The 16,813-nt window shown below is 60.9% G+C and overlaps 3 protein-coding genes across 3 annotated transcripts; 1 reads left to right on the plus strand and 2 right to left on the minus strand.

Annotated features, from left to right (window-relative positions):
* Positions 1-145: 145 nt before the first annotated feature.
* On the minus strand, positions 146-5,191 carry CHLRE_02g110550v5 (uncharacterized protein). Its single transcript, XM_043059874.1, has 6 exons — positions 4,732-5,191; positions 4,217-4,278; positions 3,799-3,862; positions 3,618-3,632; positions 2,388-3,404; positions 146-2,242 (listed from the first exon to the last, which is right to left on the minus strand). Exons 1-6 carry the CDS (start codon positions 4,768-4,770, stop codon positions 1,124-1,126), a joined length of 2,316 nt encoding a protein of 771 aa, XP_042927508.1. The 5' UTR covers positions 4,771-5,191; the 3' UTR covers positions 146-1,123.
* Positions 5,192-5,663: 472 nt separating this feature from the next.
* Positions 5,664-9,121, minus strand: CHLRE_02g110600v5 (uncharacterized protein). The gene is made up of 6 exons (XM_001699652.2): positions 8,636-9,121; positions 8,391-8,472; positions 7,910-8,293; positions 7,642-7,704; positions 7,334-7,375; positions 5,664-7,113 (listed from the first exon to the last, which is right to left on the minus strand). The coding sequence occupies exons 1-6, from the start codon at positions 8,773-8,775 to the stop codon at positions 7,015-7,017; spliced, it is 810 nt and encodes a 269-aa protein (XP_001699704.2). The 5' UTR covers positions 8,776-9,121; the 3' UTR covers positions 5,664-7,014.
* Positions 9,122-9,241: 120 nt separating this feature from the next.
* Positions 9,242-16,813, plus strand: CHLRE_02g110650v5 (uncharacterized protein). Its single transcript, XM_043059875.1, has 15 exons — positions 9,242-10,619; positions 10,791-10,922; positions 11,107-11,277; positions 11,434-11,717; positions 11,875-11,932; positions 12,110-12,264; positions 12,503-12,635; positions 13,505-13,569; positions 13,685-13,844; positions 14,140-14,302; positions 14,497-14,690; positions 14,835-15,016; positions 15,175-15,283; positions 15,442-15,510; positions 15,654-16,813. The coding sequence occupies exons 1-15, from the start codon at positions 9,912-9,914 to the stop codon at positions 16,029-16,031; spliced, it is 2,961 nt and encodes a 986-aa protein (XP_042927509.1). The 5' UTR covers positions 9,242-9,911; the 3' UTR covers positions 16,032-16,813.

Below are 16,813 nucleotides of genomic sequence, written 5' to 3' on the forward strand. Positions count from 1 at the left end.
GCCAAGCTGCGCCACTCCGGCGTCCTCATGCTTGTGACTCTCAGCTGGTGTATACGGCTGTCAGAGGCTGGGCTGGCGCAGACTGGCCGCAGACTACCAAGCGAAGGCGATGGGCTGATGTATTTAGAGGACGGCGGCGAACGCAGTGGCAGATTGAAAGGGGCATGTCGCACTATCCTCACTTTCGCTCCAGCCAGGCTCCAGCCTTTAGGTGCCCGGTCCGCGAGATACCCCCGTGGAGCCCTGAGTCGCAGGTCCGTTCAATCCAATGGCGAGGGTGTTGCAGTCAGGGGAGGTTGCAGTCCGCGATATGACGACACAGGACGTCAGGACCCCACCAATACTGGCAGCCTTGGGGCCGTAGCAGCGGTGCCCAGATTGGATGATTCCTCCTCTCAGGCGCCCATGTCCGCATTATGGGCCATCCGTCGCAAACTGGCCAAGAAACTGGCGAATGTATACGAATGTATGGCTGTGTATGTATGGCCGGCCACACACATGCGTCACTCCGCTGACCTAACCGCCCCTCGTGTAACCAATGCAATCTACCGTACAGTTACTCCTCAGCACTGTTACTCCGGCGTTCTACCAGCCGACCTAACCTGACGCTGACCGGACCGAAGACAGTTCGTGCGTCAGCCCATATCAAATTCACCACACCGGGCAGCAATGCGTGCTGCAAACATCCTTGCCCAGCCATGTTCAACCTGAATTGCAACCATCCCCACTCAGTGCTATGAATTGCCGACGAGCACGCCGAAGGCCCCGTTCCAATATCACAATCTGGAGCTCCAGTCCAATCCAAACCCCCCTCCCCGCTTTGCATAAACGGCTACCGACCTCGCCCTGCGCTTCTACACAAGCGAGCACACAGGTGTTGCTGAGTCAAGCTGCAACTCCCACCCAACCCCGCCCAAGCCGACAAGCAGCAACTGGATGTTGCCCAATGCGGTCTCAGAAACACACGACCGAAGGACCGAAGCGGCAGCGCACCAGCCATTCAAATTTCGAAAGAGATAAGTCCGACACTAATAAGGCCGTCTTTAAATGGTTGCGACCGCAGTTATCCAAAATTACACCGTGGTGTTGTGTACAGCTGGCCACAAGCCATCTCATGTGCACCTCAGCTCCACATATCAGGCGCAGCGGAGCGGAGCCATGCGTCCAGGTCTCCGACCCCGCGCGGCGCACCCAAGGGTAGCGATGCCTGCATGCCCACTGAGCCACACAGGGCAGTTGCAGGTGCCGCCTGCAGCGTCAGGTCAGGAAGGCCCCTGCCGGCGCCTGCCGGCGCATACGTGTTCAAACGCAACATGCCCTCCACACACAGCTGCTGCTGCTCCTCCCTCGTCAGATGCTGATGATGATGCAGCACAGGCAGCTGCTGCTGCTGCCGGCCGGCCTGCTGCTTGAGTAGCTCCAGCAGCAGCTGGCGCCGCAGCGCCTGGGCATCCAGCGCCATGGGTTCATCTGGGTCAGCCTTAATCGGCAGTTGCGGCTGCGACTGCAGCGCCTGCAGCCGCTGCAAGAGGTTCTGCTGCTCCTCTAGCTTGAGCTGCTGCTCCGTTCCCGCTCCGGTATCGTTCTTCGGGACCTGGGGCAGCGCCAAGGGAACGGTAGCCTGCGCTGGAGCCACAGCGGCTGGGCTGACAACATCACGGCGGCCGGCGGCTAGCGCCGCCGCAGCCTCGCCCAGCGCGGCTGCTTCTGCTGCCAGCTTCGCCTGACGCCGCCTCAGGAGCTCCTCCTCAATCTCGTCCAGTGAGATGCCGTACGACAGCATTCGGTCCATGCGGTGGCGCTGCTCCGCCTCCCATGCGCTCGTACCGGGCCCAGAGGCGCCGCGGTTAGAAGCAACCCCGCGGCCGTTGTCGTGACCACTGCCAACCGCAGTGGCCGAAGCTGTGCCAGCACTGTCACGGGCATGCGACAGCGCTACTTTGAGCGACGCCTCCATATGTGCCGGTGCCAGCGCAAGGGCGTTCGCAGCGGCGGATGCGGATGCGGCACCAGTGCCGCCACCCATTGGCGTGACTGCAGCAGGGCTGCGCGGCGCTGTGGTCGTGGGCACGCCGTTTGCCTGCTGCTGCTTCTGCTGCTGCCGCTGCTGTGTTGACGGCATTGCTGCAGGCCCAGTTGGGTCGGCGTTCTGGCTAATGCAGCCTCCGCCGTTGCGGCCGCGCGTGTTGCGGGGCCCTGAACCGGCGCCGGCCGACGCGGCAGGTGTAGCTTCCGGGTTGTCCTGCGCACACAAGCAAGCAAGCACAAGTCCTTAAGCAAGGCAAGGGCACGAAGGTAGGCAGTTTCACGCACGGTAGTCAGGCGCTCTCAGCCCACAAGCGCATAGCCAGGAGGAGTGGCAGTCAGTACGCGCTCAGCTTCCTCACCGTTGGTGCGTTGTCTGTCTGGCCAGCAGCGGCAGCTTGCGCCGTGCCATCAACCATTGCCTGCAGGCTGTCGAGCGGCGCCCGGCTGCGGGCTTGCACCTCGCCACCCAGCAACTGCAGCAGCGCAGCGTCTGGCAGCTGCAGTGATTGCCCCTGCCCCTGCTGCATCTCACGCAGCTGCTGCTGAAGCTGCTGTGCATGGTGAGCCTGTTGTAGCACCTGCAGCTGCTGTGCAAGCAGCCTGTGGGCCGCGGCCCCGGGACCCGCTCCACCGCCGCTGAGGTCTAGTGTCTGCAAACGGGTGTTCCCATCACGCAGGCTGGCCGCCCCCAACAGCCTCTCGTGAGCCTGCTGCCCGCCGCTCGACAGGCGGCCCAAGCCCACATCCGGATCTGCGCCATCTGGCAACAGTGCCATGCGTGCGCGCTTGATATCCTCAGCAGGCATTTCGCTGGCGTCGCCACTGCCGGTCGAGGGACTGTGTTGCAGCTGGGTCTCAACTGCAGCGGGCGCAGCCCGCTTCATTCCAGCTTGCGGTGGCGCGGCGCCGGACCCAAGCCCCGCGCAAAGAAGGCGTGGCAGTCTGTCGTATACCGTGCCCGCCGCGCCAGCGTCAATGTGTCCTGGACACACCGCCACACCGCCGCCGCCGCCGCTGCCCTCGTCGCTCTCCCAGTCGTCGCCGCCGGTAGCGGCCGCCAGTAGCCGCAGCTGCGCCAGGCCGGCGTCTCTGCTGGCAAGCATTGCATCCACGACGCCCGCGTCTAAGAGACACGGCAGTCGCATGGTTGCTGCGGCGGCCACATTCGCCCCGGGCTCGTCGTCGGCTTCCCCATATTCCAGGCCGTCGGCAGCCTGTCGCAGCGCCTTGGAAGCGACCGCGCCCTGCGGCGCCATGGCTCGCATTGCGCTTCGAAGCGCCTCACGCCGCAGCTTTGCGTCAGCCTCGCGGCCGTGTATTTGCATGCAGTAGGAGCGCAGAAGCGAGCGTCCCGGATCGCGTGATGCGCGGAGCGTCTGTGAGCGGAGCGAGAGAGAGAGAGCAGTATTGCAGTGAACGTCAGAGCGATTATAGGCATACATAAGCAATCAGTCCCGAGTTCAGGAGCAAGCAAACGGGTCAGAGCCTAGCGGGTCAGAGCCCTACTGACGAGCCGCATGCAACGAGATGCTTCCGTCCCCACGCGGCCCTAAAGGCCAGTTGGCAGGCCGTGCAGAATGTTTGCTCACCGAATGGTAAATGTTCTGGACGGACGATGAGGCGCAGGTGTTGCATAGCATCAGGTGTTGTTATGCGGGGACAACGTGAACCAAGGGTGTAAGCGCTGGAAAAAGCAAGCGGGAAGTCAGTTTCGTTGTCGCAGCACCAATACTGTCGCTGGCTATGTGGCCTCACCTCTCACCAGCGCACCTTTACCTCCCCTGCCGTACGGCCCGGGAGAAACTCGGAAATCTCCATCCATGCATTGCCGAGCCTGCAGGTTGGCAGCGCTGTAGTGGTAAAGCGTGTTTCACATGATTATAGGACATGCCGCAAGCGCTTCCCACGGCCACAACCTTTCCGCATAAGAAACGGTGCTGTGACCTAAGCAGAGCTTTTATAAAGGCAAGCTGATTGGAAGGCAACGCCCCTGTACCGTATGTACCATGCATGCAAACACGCGGCCCCACACACCCGCACGCATGCTGTCCCTACTACATGGCTTGCATTCCTCTGCTCGGAGCGCGAAAGTACGCAGAGACCGTACACAAGGCCAAAAGGCGTTACGACACAACCGGTGATGATGATGCACTGCTGTGTGGCATCACGCGACTGGCGGGCTACTTACTGGGCGTGTTTCTCAACCAGGAGCCGTTCCTCTTGGGCGCTCCACGGCGGCCGCCGACGCCTCTGCAATAACAAGCATAGCCGCAGTATGTGCGATGTCGGGACAGGTCCCGCGACTTCCGCAGTACGTGTCTGAGTGTAAACGAAAGGGCCTTACGTTGGTATCTACAACCCTCCCCTCCCCTCCCCTCCCCTCCCCTCCCCTCCCCCGGGTGTGTGACGTCGGGAATCCCAGACACGGCATCCCTCCTGGACAACAGCAGCTCAGCACAGTCAAACTATTGCTTTGGTCTGTGAGCACACGGGCCAAGAGCAGGCACTGCACTGGGCACGTAGCCGGTGTGGCTTAATAAACAGCGTTACGCGAGCGGGGAAGCGGAAACCCCTAAAAGCCAGCCATTCACCACGGTCGAACGCACTCGATGCCATCGCTAGCTTCGGGACGCAGATGTGGTCCCAGCATAAATACGATAGGATGTAACAGCCAACACCTCAGATACGCGAAGTCAAGCTCACCCGGATTATGGCCCGGTCGGGGCCCGCGCGCAACTCCATCGTCATCGGGAGAGTGTGTTGCTCCTTCCATATCGCTTGCTACAGCGTCAGAGGTTGCAAAGCTGAGACCGCTTTGCGCTAAACTTCAACAGTGGCATCCGACTCGAGTTCGCCGAAACAGACTAAAAGATTAAACGTCGCGTGCAGGTGCAGTATCAATTGATGCACGAAATGTTTTCAGTGGAAAACGGCAAGTCCTTCAGTAAGCCCCAGCCGGACGTCACGGCATGACGACTCACGGCGTGACGCTGAACTTGTGACATTCGCAGTTCTGATTCGGCAGTCTTGTAGGCATTTGTTAACTCATAATCGTTTTAAATCGCACCGGATCTATAGCGAGCTGGGTGCGGGCGACCATCGCGCTCGAGCTGCAACTCGCCCGGGCACCTGCAAAGCTCGGCGAGCACCATCATTAAATACTTCACACCATTCTATCTCCGCACCTAAACGCGTGCAGCTGTGTCCGCGCGCGGCCCCTCGCTGCCGATGCCGGGGGCGCCCCCCGCGCCTGTCCCCGCCTTTCCTCCACGGATTCCGGCGCGCCCGGGGGTTGGTAATGGGTGCCGGGCCTCCGATCTCTTGCATTCGTTGCCCGCGGGTTGCAGCCGTGCTTAGCCGCAGCAAGTGACTGCAGCAGGGGTGCCCTGTGCTGCAGACTCTCAAGGGCAGGGCCCTAGGGCAGAGCAGGCCAGCCGTGAGCATTCCAGATGCAACTGGCAAATGCACGCCGTGCTGCCACACACATTAGCACCCATTAGGCCATTACCAACCCCCGGGCGCGCCGGAATCCGTGGAGGGGAGGCGGGGGCAGGCGCGGGGGGCGCCCCCGGCATCGGCAGCGAGGGGCCGCGCGCGGACACAGCTGCACGCGTTTAGGTGCGGAGATAGAATGGTGTGAAGTATTTAATGATGGTGCTCGCCGAGCTTTGCAGGTGCCCGGGCGAGTTGCAGCTCGAGCGCGATGGTCGCCCGCACCCAGCTCGCTATAGATCCGGTGCGATTTAAAACGATTATGAGTTAACAAATGCCTACAAGACTGCCGAATCAGAACTGCGAACGTCACAAGTTCAGCGTCACGCCGTGAGTCGTCATGCCGTGACGTCCGGCTGGGCCAGTAAGCCTTCAGTGAAATTTTTACAGGACCTTTGAGCAACTGTGCGTATTAACATATATGCTCGGACAAGTAAGGCTCGCAGCGGACGTCCCAAACGTTACAGCATTCACGCAATTGCAGGAGGCTGGTGACTTTCAATACTGATGCATATGGAATTATGTCTGATGTCTACGTTTGATTGAATCGGAGACGGGCAGTTACCCCACAGAATCGATGTCGGCCGTCGTTTGTTCAGGGCTGAGCGAGCGTGTATCCGCTCATTCAATAAACTAAATCCACCTCTTGTGTCAATGATAATGGTTCTTTGTCAAGCTGGATGTCAAAACAGGCGAAATGAAGGAAAGAGAACTTCGCCGCACAGCCCAAAAAACTGGGAAACCTGGGAAAGCACAGCGCCTTGCGGTGATTTGCTTCCTGGCTGGTTAAGTAATCTACTGGATAATTTATACGCTGGTGTGTTGTTTTGCATCCGGCGACAGAAACACTGCAACGCCAGAAAACCCCAGGTCGCAAGGTGGCCATCCAGGATGGCAAGCCAACGTGGCGGGAAGCTGTGGACTCGTCTAACGGCCAAACATCTGGTCTGCTTGTGACGCGCTGAGAATGCGTGTGTGATTGTTATGCAGACGCCGTCAAGTTCCCACGCCCGTATCAAAATGTGAGGGTCCTGGCAGACCGCCGCAGGCGTTGTGGAGCGAGTTCAGTGGTCAGTGACAGCCCGTCTGTCCAGGGGAACCCATGCCGCCATGCGTCTGTCCCAGAGCAGCAGCACTGCATCAGTACAGCCTCACCCTAAGTTTACAGGCGGCAAAGGTTGAAGGAAAGTAAGGGGCGCCATCGGGTGCACGTGTCAGACCCATCGCGGGCGCGTGCATTCCTTGGGCACGCTGTTGGCGTGTTAGTAATTCAACGGTCCCTAGCTGCGCGCATTGCGCCACCACATGGCCATATGAGTGGTGCGTTTGCAGGGACCCCTCTATTTGCAAACGATACCGGCACTGATTAATATGACGCACCAAACCTCGTCACCTCACCCGCTTGACAACGAAGCCGCGGCATGCATTAGGTTATCAGTCAGCAGCAACCTGATTTCTTGCTACAACCCGACAGCCTGATCACCACCTGGCTTATTACTTTTTGCCATACGGGTTGCCGTACAGAATGATTTTGGGCACCACGTCGAACAGTAGGTCAGCGGGCAGCGCAAAGCCCACACCGCTGCCGCGTGCCTGTACACATCAGGGGTGTCCCCATTTACGTCGGTGTGTTAGTACGTGCTAGTGCCAAGGCAAGGAACAGGGTGTGTTGCAACGCAATCATTTTCACGCTGTAAATCGGAACGATCATGGTATGGAGTGGTAGGCCCATGCTAGCAGTGGTAGGCCCATGCTAGCAGCGGCTGTAGTTGACGGGGGCCCAGTACAACAGGCAGGATCGGTCCGGACTCACTGACACAGTCTGGCTGCGCCCAACTGCCGCATTCAATCCCACCTGCAGCACAGTAGGACAGACATTAAACAAGCACCAGGACATGGTTTACTGGAAAGGAGGCTGCTTCTGCCACCGCCTTACCTAAACACCAGCCTCCCATGACCTGGTTGTAGCCCGTAACGTGACTGTCCTCCACACGAAAGCGCGAAACCGACATCCCGACCCTTCACAGGCCACCTTTCAACGCACCTCCTCCCCACGGATATCTCCCCCCTTGACCCATCCACCCGACCCCTATTGCATAACGCGCAACGCATATTACGCACCAGACGGCCGGCCGAGTCCAGAAGCGGCCCTCCCGAGTTCGCGGCGTTGATGACGGCGTCCGTCTGTTCACGCAGGAGGAGCACAGGCGAGGGGCGCAGGGGGGGCGACACATTAGCTCCATATAGCGGACTATGTGTGCCGTAAGGGGGCGAGATTGCTCTGTGGCCATGTAAGGATCTGCCCGACCAGACAATGGGCACCCATAAGGTAACGAAGCCTCTCCAGCCTGCTTGCGCGCCCCTGCCGACACGTGCCCCGCAGCCCCACCTGAAGCACGCCGTAGATACGGGCGCCAACGGGCGAGGGAATGCTCCTCTGCAGCCCGCTGACCAGCCCCACTGACATGGTGGTGGTCAGCGCAGGCGTCTGCGGCGACGAGGAGGATGAGGGCAGGCAGCCCAGGGCGTACACCGTCTGCCCAACACGCAGGTCAGCGGAGGTGCCCAGGCGGATGGGCGCCAGCGCGGGCACCCATGCGGCAGCTGCACCGGACGCGCCTGGCTCGCCTTCTGCAGCTCCTGCTGTTGTGTCGCCAGCGCGCGGCAGCAGCTGCAGCACCGCCAGGTCATGAATGCTGTCCGTGCCGGCCACGCGCGCCCCCAGCGTGTGGACAGTGCCGCTGGCCAAGTCGGTCACGGTCACCTCGAGCAGCTGTGTGGCGAGGGGCGAGCGTGCGGTAAGTTGCGGGATTAGCAGTTCGCACAGGATGCGGCGGGCGAGCTGCTGCGTTGGGCCAACGGCACCTTACCGAGTTGGTGCTGTTCAAAGGCGGGATGATGTGGAAGTTGGTGACGACGTGCGGTCCAGCCGTATCCCACACGATACCGGATCTGCGCAGTCGGCATATAGCGAGCATTAGAGACACGATGATGAACTGGATAGATGCGAAGAGCTCATGCAAACGGTCACAGATGCGGGGACGTCATGGTCCCTCGCTCGGGCCTCCTGCACTTGCACCACCTGGTTTTCCGGTACCACGTTTCTATTGCTTACCCGATCGGTTCGCGGGTCGGTATGCCAGACTTTGCTCTCACAATAGCTATAGACACTACGGACGGTGCGCTGGCGTTGTACACGGCAGTCGAGATAGCGTCATCGACGAACGACGCGGCTTGCGCCTGACGGCTCGGCATGCCTACAAGCCCCGCAGCTGCAAGCTGGGCCAGCAGCACCCCTCTTCGGCTTATGGAGCTAGATGATGTGGAGGCGACAGAGCTTGCATGTGGCGGCGAAGGGCATGGCTGCTGTGGCGCGATGCTGTGTGTATGCGGACCCCAGGCACGTATGCACGTCTGAGCGCCGCTCCTCAGGCTTGATGCATGCCAGCAGCGCCCCTGCCACGCATTGCTCCTATAATACTTCAAATGAGGTGCAGCGAGGTCCTGAGCGGGCATCGCGGCGAGGTTCGCAACTTGGCCCAAGTGCAGCGATTTGTGTACGAAACTGTTAGGCCGGGAAGCAACTCCTTAAGCTCATAAAGTATTGGTCAGCCATGAGCTGATGAATTTGTCTTGAACCTATAAGGCAAGGGAACATTGGATTGCCCATGGCGGCACCAGGCTTTAAACGTTACTGGCGCAAGGGAAGCAGTAGGGCATCGCAATGTATAGCTGCTGTTCACCGCTGCGATTTTATTATTGTGAACCACAATAGACTCGTTTCTTACGCGTGTCTTGAGCAGTAGCAACAGTCGGGCACGTCGTCCAGACCTCCTGAACGAACCCTTGCAGTTTAGCTTACCATAAAAGATTATAACAGCAGTCTTGTCGCGTTACCGGCAGGCACGGAGGGAGTTCAGTCGCTTCGCGGTCGGTGCGGCTTCTGCTAGTCTCCACGTTGCGGAGCTCGAGGCCTCGCTGCGCCATCAAGATGCATCAGCAGTCACTTTGCTGCATCTGAAGCCGTGCCTCGTCAAGCTTCTGCGAACCTGGCAGCTGCGAGTTAAACCCTCGCGCGCCGCACGGTAGCCGCTCTGTGGCACAGAGGATAACGTGAAAAACGATTGAGAACGGGAAATCACGCGCGATGGCGCTGATGGTCGCACAGTATTAACGCCTGTGAACCCCAGCCGGCAGCGGCTGTGAACGCCACTCTGTCTGCCTTCGCCTTCCCCTTCGGGCGCCGTCGGCCCACTCGGCTTGCGCCCAATTGCGCATCACATGCCCCTTGTGAGGATACTCAGGAGGATCTTGGACCAGAGGCATTCATAGAAGCTGAAGCCGCAGCAGAGGCGCCCTATATCGCGTCGACCTGCGCTGGCGCCAGCGCAATGCGAGTGACGGGCTGGAAGCGCGGCGCGCGGGCAGGCAGTGTGCTGCCTGGACCCACATCACCTGCCAGGTATGGGCTGTACCTCATCCTCATCCTGGCGGGCTATCTGGCGGGCAGCGCGCTGCGGGGCCCGTACGGTGATGGCGGGCGCGGCACGCAGCGCTTCCTCATCTCTGCGCATGTGTCAACTACCACAGCGGCCGCGTCGGACGGCGACGCAGGGGCAACGTCAGTAGCAGACAAGCTCAGCACACTGCCGCACCTGAGCATGGCAAGCCGCTTACTAGGCGGTGAGCTAAGTAGGGGCAGCAGCGGCATTGCAGGGCATCATGGCGGCGGCAGTGCCGTGGCGCGGCGCTCCGCCCTCCGCACCGGCGACGGCTCATCTGGGTCGGGCGCAGCCAAGGAGCTCTATAGCGGCGGCGTGGACGGCGACACAGCCGCCAGCATCATCCCCGGCGACCGCGGGTCCGCCGCGGAGGAGGCCGCCGCTGCGGCGGGCGCACTGGGCGGTGCGCTGCTGCTGCCGCCCGCCAACCGCACGCTGCGCTTCGGCGTGTGCAACGGCTACGCCAACCAACGCCTTGCGGTTCTGTACGGCATTATGCTTGCGCGGCGGCTGGGCCGCAGCGCGGTGCTGCCGGTGCTTATAGACAACGGGCTGCAGCGGAGCGACACCAACGTGCTGGCCAGCGGGGACAACCAGGTGTGGTAGGGAAGCACAACGAGTGGCTTGGGCCGGAACAGTGCTGCAGGGGTGGCGGGGGGGGGGGTTATATGCCCGAACCCAAAGAGTAAGCTTCATGATGGGGGCTCATGAAAACGGTGGTAGGACTGCGGCCTCGGGACTCACGGCTGGCGTGCTTGGCGTATGCAGGTGGCGTTCTCGCAAATGTACGACGAGCGGGCGTTCATCAAGGCCATGGAGGGCGTGGGCGTGCGGGTGCTGTCTCGCGAGGACACGCCGGAGGTTGGCGCTGGGAACGCGGCTGAGCACCGCCGTGTCGAGGTGCGTCTTGGGAAAGGTGTTTGCCTGTGGCGGGGCCGCAGCGCCATGCAAGGTGCATCGGGTCGCAGTGCTACACCTACCGTAGTAGCTGGAGGGCAGGATGCCTAGGCGGCATAGGCGCCTAGGCACTTGTCTGCGGGCATAATGCACCCAACGCTTGACGCCCCCCGCTTACCCTCTGTAGCTGGGGCCGCTGGGCTGGAGCGTGGCGGGTCCGCTGGGCTCGGGCGAGCTGGCGGCCGTACCGCACCTGGAGGTGGACTGCCCGCTTTTCAAGCTGCAGGCAGGCGACTTCACCCCCGCGGATGAGCAGCTGGTGTGGGCGGGCCTGGCGGCGCTACGGCCCAGCAACGAGGTGCGTGTGCGTGTGCTGGAACAGCACAACAGGGAGGTGTTCCCGTGTCGAGTGCCCGGCTTGACGTGTGCCTGGGGGACAGTGGGCCTGAGCGCGCGCGGGACGGTCGCGAGGTTGAAAGCTTGCCCGCAACCGCCCCGCGCCCCCCGCCTACAGGCTGCCTCCCTTGTGGACATGTTCAGCAAGGCCATCCGGCAGCTGGCAGCAGCCAAGGCCAAGGCCGCGGGGAGGGTGTTGGACGCCGGCGGCGGCTCGGGGGCCCGCGTGTCTGCATCGGGCGGGGGCGGCGGCTTCAACTACATCCACCTGCGCCTGGAGAATGACTGGGTGGAGCACTGCGCGCGCTGGGAGTCCATCCACGACGGCATCGTGCGCGACAATTGCTACAACCACACCGAGGACGTTGCAAGTCGCCTGGCGCTGTTCGGCTTCAGTAACAGGTGCGGTCAGGCCGGAGGAGACAGACGAATGCGAGTGCGATGTTTAAGGACGAGGATGGCCCTTGAGACACGCCAGGGCCCCAACCGACCTGAGTCTTGTTTCTCTCCTCTGCTCAAACTGTCTTCCTTCCACTGGTGCCGGCTTGCGACCCCACAGCACGCCGCTGTATGTGGCAAGCTATTGGAAGGATGTGGAGCCGCAGCGCCGCGAGCGGGTAAGCAGGAATGGCGGATCCATGCACAGGACCGAGTCCAGCTTCCCAAATCGGCAACCCGCAGCGCGCCGTTGCAGAGCTCCGGCCCAGCATTGCACGTTTCCTGCACGACCTGAGCGATCCCCAGAAGCGGCAACAGGTCGTTCCTCACCCTTACCTGTCCCATACGGTATACAGGTGCTGGGTCAGCTGGAGGCAGCGGGCTACATCCTGGTCACGAGTGAGGACGTGGCGGCCAGCCAACCCGGCAAGACGGCTGCTGCGGCGTTGGCGGAGCGCGGGCGCGAGTTCTCGGCCCTGGTGGAGTACTTCCTGGGCATGCGGTCGGAGCGGTAAGACTGGTGATGGCGAGGGCAAGGGAGAGGGCGAGGGTGGCGGGCTAGCTAGTGTGCGTGGAGGCGGGGCTAGCAAGGCGGCTGCAAGGGTCCGTGTATAGCTTGGGTGCGACCATGGCTCGATCGACGCGGCAGCCGTGGGATTGTGCGTGACCAGCAGTAGCGTCCTCCTCCTGCACGGTCATGGGCCTCCTTGGACCTCGGACACGCGCGCCGGCACATGCCTTGCACGCAGGTTCATCGGCAACAGCGTGTCCACCTTTGCGGCGCTGGGCATGTTGGAGCGGCGCCATGCGGGGCTGTGGGGCGCCTACTACAACGGCGGCAACATACCACTGGTTACGGTCATGCCGTTCCTGCACAAACTGGTGCGTGTCCATGCGCGCGCGCGCGTGTGTGTTAAAAAAACGAAGCCCGCGCGTGTGTGTGTGTGTGTGTGTGTGTGTGTGTGTGCGCGGGTGTGTGCGTGTGTATGTGTGTGTGTGCGCGTGTGTGTGTGTGTGTGTTAAAAAACGAAACGAAAGCCCGCCCAATGACGCGACGGAGTTACTTACCGATACCCACCATTTTACCGAGCGTCGCGTGACTGTCGTGACCCAGGTAGTCATACTTACCCGCGATAAGCCTGGAACCCCACGGGCGACCATTCGGCCTGACCCCGCGATGCACCTGTATGCGTCCATGCTCCGCACCCTGGGCGCGCTAAACAACGTTTACCCAGCACGCCTAATTCCCGGATTCCCGCCCGCTGGTCGTAGTCGAGCTCACCTATAGGCAAAGGTGGAAGCATGGGCATAGGGCGGCAGCGAGGAAGTGTCACGGGCATGTGAATGGCAACGGCGATAAGAGAGGCGGCGTGCAGCAGACAAGCTAGGTATCACGCGTCCCAAATCCCGCCCACTAAGTACAATAACACTATTGGAAGAGGGCGAGTGAGTGGTGGCACTGCGACTAAACGGGGTCGAGGCTGCATGGGGGACGTGGCGGGCGGCGGTTGCAGCGTTTCCAGACGCGTGTCAAGCTGGTGTGTGTGTGTGTGTGTGTGTGCGTGTGTGTGTGCGTGCGTGTGTGTGCGTGTGTGTGATTGTGATTGTGATTGTGATTTGTCTGTGCATGGGGACTGGGAGTTCGTACGCGGATGTCAACCCACATTGTTGCCGACTAGTGCTGGGCCTGAGACGGTACCGGTCTGGACACTAATCTGTGTCATCCGGCCATGCCAACCTTGTGCGCGCAGCCGTGGGTTTTCACATACAACAGCTGGAGCAAGAACTACGAGTACATGCTCAAAGCAGCTGTGCGGTGAGTCCGTCCGCTTTGACCTGCACGGCTTGCCGCGTGCACTTGTACCACTAGGCCATCGTCACCTGCGGCTTGACTGTAACACCCTGTGCTTCCTCGCGCCCCCCTCCCCCAGCTCGGCGCGCTACCAGGGCAGTCTCAAGCCCTACTGCATCTTCACCGGGGATGAGCAGTCCGACATCTACGCCTGGCTGGTCGTCCACGACGTGGAGCTCATCAGCCACACCCCTGCCTGGACCGAGCAGCTGCTGGCGCTGGCCAAGGCCAAGGCCAAGGTGGGTGGTCGTTTCGGCAACGGGCTACTACGAGATAGGAGTACCGTACCACGATGGAGTACCGTGTGCCTAGGAAGTGGCGAGCCGACAGCAGCCAGGCCTGGCTGCGCTGCTGGCCACAGCAGATCCAACATCGAGCAACACACCTTGAGTGTGCACCCACAGCGGCAATCAGCGTTTTCATGGGACGTCTAGAGGGCAGCACGGGCGACAGCAGACGCCTCGGCAAACACTGTTGCACGCATGGCCTACGGCTACGTTACCCTGTTGCTGGTGGGTTGGTGCGCGGCCGCAGGATAACGTGCACCACAGCCACCTGTTCAAGACGCCGGACATGCTGGTGGCTACCTTCCAGCGCGTGGACCTGCCGGTGGTGCCCATCCTGGACCAGTACACCTACGTGCTGTACACGGACGCCGACGTGTACTTCAGGCGGCCGCTGCACCTGGACGACTTCGGTGAGGCTCGGGCTGCAGGAGGGGGCACGGAGGGGATGGGGCGGGAGGGCGGCTGGGGCTGGGAGCACGGAGTGCGAGCCTGAGAGGGAGGCGGGCGCGGCGGTGTGGGGCTACCGGGATGAAGCAGCAGCTGAACAAGGCTCTGAAGTCAAGCCTCTAAGCTTTGACACGTGTGATGCACTGATGCCTCACAGGCTTGCCGCTGCCGCACTCCGTGTCCATGAGCTACGAGTTTGTCAACATGTTCCCCTACAACGCCGGTATCATCCTGGCCAACCTGCCCACCATGCGCGAGAACTACGATGCTTTCCTGACCATGATGCTGGACAACAACGACGGCCTGTACTACATCAACTACGGCCCGGCAGACCAGGGCATCATCAACAAGGTGAGCGCGCCTACAAGGACGTCGGTGCGGCACGGAACGCACGTCCTTCGTCAACATCTGTACCGCGTGTGTACCGCGCATGCCTTTTCAGTGGATCCTTTGAAGCAACACCTCCCCTACATGCTCTGCTCCCCACCGCCGCAGTTCTATGAGAAGGACCTCAAGCAGCGCATGCTTGACCCCGTGTTCAACACCAAGCCCTACAACCCGTTTGAGCAGCTCACCTTCATCCTCCACTTCCACGGCCCCAAGCCGCTGGACCTGCTCAACTTCGTGACGACCGGCAAATGCGACTTCTCCAATGTCTGCGAAAACGCCTTCCTCAAGTGAGTGTGGAGGCGCTTACACTACCGGTACATTCCTTGGCATTGCAGTTGTCCGGGGCCGTATGTGGTGCATGTGGTAGGTATGCGCAGAAGTTTTGAGTTGACGCGCTACGCGGCAGCTGACGCCACATCTCCCCGTCTGGCCCTGGCATTTGCAGCTCGCTGTGTCCGTACATCCGGGAGTGGGCCAAGTTTGTGCCAGACGAGGTGGTGGCAGTGCAGCTGGAGGATGCATGCGCTTGGCTGGATGTGCCCAACGTGGCCGAGGTAAGGGAGGGCGAGGGAGAGAGGGAGGGCGCAAGCTTGCTCCCCGCAAGGCTCCACTGCCCGTGGGCCTTGCGCCTGTGCGCCTTTGAGGCAATACATAAAGCGTGGCAATTGAGTGCTTTGCTAAGCCGCTCGATCCCTGATTGCACTATCTCCAGTTGTTTAAAAAGAAGTGGGGCCTCAGTGGCCGCCAGTTGGCCGCGACAAAGGAGGAGCAGTCTGGCCAGGTGAGCTGGGGTACGGGGGGCGAAGGTATGTTCGTGTCACCGGCAGCCGGGCACTCACACAGCAGCGACGCCTGCACACCCTTACTGATATCCACATCATCCTCTCACATCGCGCCCTGCGGCTTTGGCCTGCCTGCTCGCAGGTTAACGCGGCCGCCATTCAGGCCGGTGTGATGGCCCAGCAGAAGGCCCGGCTGGAGCATGCGCTGGAGCTGCGGCGCAAGCTGCGCAAGCTTGTGGCAGGGGGCAAGCTGTCGCCTGAGGTCGTGGAGGCACTGGACAAGCCGGGGCCCGGCTCCAAAGCCGCAGCCATGGCCATTGTGAGGAAGCTGAGGGCCGGCAAGGGTAAGAGTCGAGGCGGTAGAGCGCAGAAGCGCACTGAGAAGAAACAGCAGAAGCAGCAGGAGCAGCAGAAGCACCTGGAGTCCTTCGACACAGCTAGCGTGGTTACTGTTAATGAAAAGGAGATGGCGGACGCGTGGGGTGCGATAGACGAGGATGGAGCTGCATCTCAGCAGTAACTTCGAGGTGCGTAGAAGTGTCGTGATTGCAGCAATAAGAATGAGTAACGGGTCAGGAAGGTGGTCATAGTAGCGTACAGACGCAACGCCTTGCTGAGTATTGTGACCGCACTTTGCAGGATAGCTTATGTGGCGTTGTGACTATGTGCGTTCGTTTAGTCTTTTACATGGAGAAGAATTCCTCTTCCTAAAACTTGCCGCATGTGGGAGGTGATTGCCTGGTCAACGGGTATTCTAAGACAGCTCCGCAGGATGCCGTTTGCACTCATTGCCAGCCCTTAGTGGGGCAACGTAGGCGCCTGGACGAGGGGCCGCTCTGTATCCGCTGCTTGTCGGATTTTGCCTGGTCGCTCTGGCTAGATTGCAGCATGAGATCCATTTATTCGTTGGGCGGTGGTTTGCAACACGCAACCAAACCTGACCAAATTGTGGGGAACCGTTTTGCTGGCATTGATTCTTACTAGGAGCAGAATCACTGCTTACCAACTAGCGTGCTAGTGATTGAGACCGCTGCATTGGTCGCGGGATCTAGCTATTGGGGGCTTGAGCGTGCCCGTGCATGATGTATGCTTGCATCCGGGATGATCGTCAGTATTAACTGTAGCGCGTGCATGCGCTGGCGAAGGAGTCAGGATGAAAGGCGAACGGTGTGGCGATGTGGCCAACGGTTGGGCTTGAGTTTGCAAGTACGGCATGACCGAACGCCCATGCGGGGGCTGACAAATTTTACAAAATATGTCACTTATGGATGCGGATTACAATGCCACACTTTGTTACAGCCC

This window comes from Chlamydomonas reinhardtii, chromosome 2 (assembly GCF_000002595.2).
Source record: "Chlamydomonas reinhardtii strain CC-503 cw92 mt+ chromosome 2, whole genome shotgun sequence".
Lineage (NCBI taxonomy): Eukaryota > Viridiplantae > Chlorophyta > Chlorophyceae > Chlamydomonadales > Chlamydomonadaceae > Chlamydomonas > Chlamydomonas reinhardtii.

What these genes read in the sequence shown, in the direction of transcription:
- CHLRE_02g110650v5 (XM_043059875.1), top strand. Translation starts at nt 9,912, where the DNA reads ATGCGAGTGACGGGCTGGAAGCGCGGCGCGCGGGCAGGCAGTGTGCTG. An exon ending in GCTGCACCTGGACGACTTCG is followed by an intron (nt 14,303 to 14,496) that starts GTGAGGCTCGGG and finishes GATGCCTCACAG; the next exon opens with GCTTGCCGCTGCCGCACTCC. An exon ending in ACCAGGGCATCATCAACAAG is followed by an intron (nt 14,691 to 14,834) that starts GTGAGCGCGCCT and finishes CCACCGCCGCAG; the next exon opens with TTCTATGAGAAGGACCTCAA.
- CHLRE_02g110550v5 (XM_043059874.1), bottom strand. Translation starts at nt 4,770, where the DNA reads ATGGAGTTGCGCGCGGGCCCCGACCGGGCCATAATCCGG. An exon ending in CTGGTTGAGAAACACGCCCA is followed by an intron (nt 3,863 to 4,216) that starts GTAAGTAGCCCG and finishes GCCAACCTGCAG; the next exon opens with GCTCGGCAATGCATGGATGG. An exon ending in AGACAGACAACGCACCAACG is followed by an intron (nt 2,243 to 2,387) that starts GTGAGGAAGCTG and finishes TTGTGTGCGCAG; the next exon opens with GACAACCCGGAAGCTACACC.
- CHLRE_02g110600v5 (XM_001699652.2), bottom strand. Translation starts at nt 8,775, where the DNA reads ATGCCGAGCCGTCAGGCGCAAGCCGCGTCGTTCGTCGATGACGCTATC. An exon ending in TGGACTCGGCCGGCCGTCTG is followed by an intron (nt 7,376 to 7,641) that starts GTGCGTAATATG and finishes ACTGTGCTGCAG; the next exon opens with GTGGGATTGAATGCGGCAGT. An exon ending in GGCGCAGCCAGACTGTGTCA is followed by an intron (nt 7,114 to 7,333) that starts GTGAGTCCGGAC and finishes TGATGTGTACAG; the next exon opens with GCACGCGGCAGCGGTGTGGG.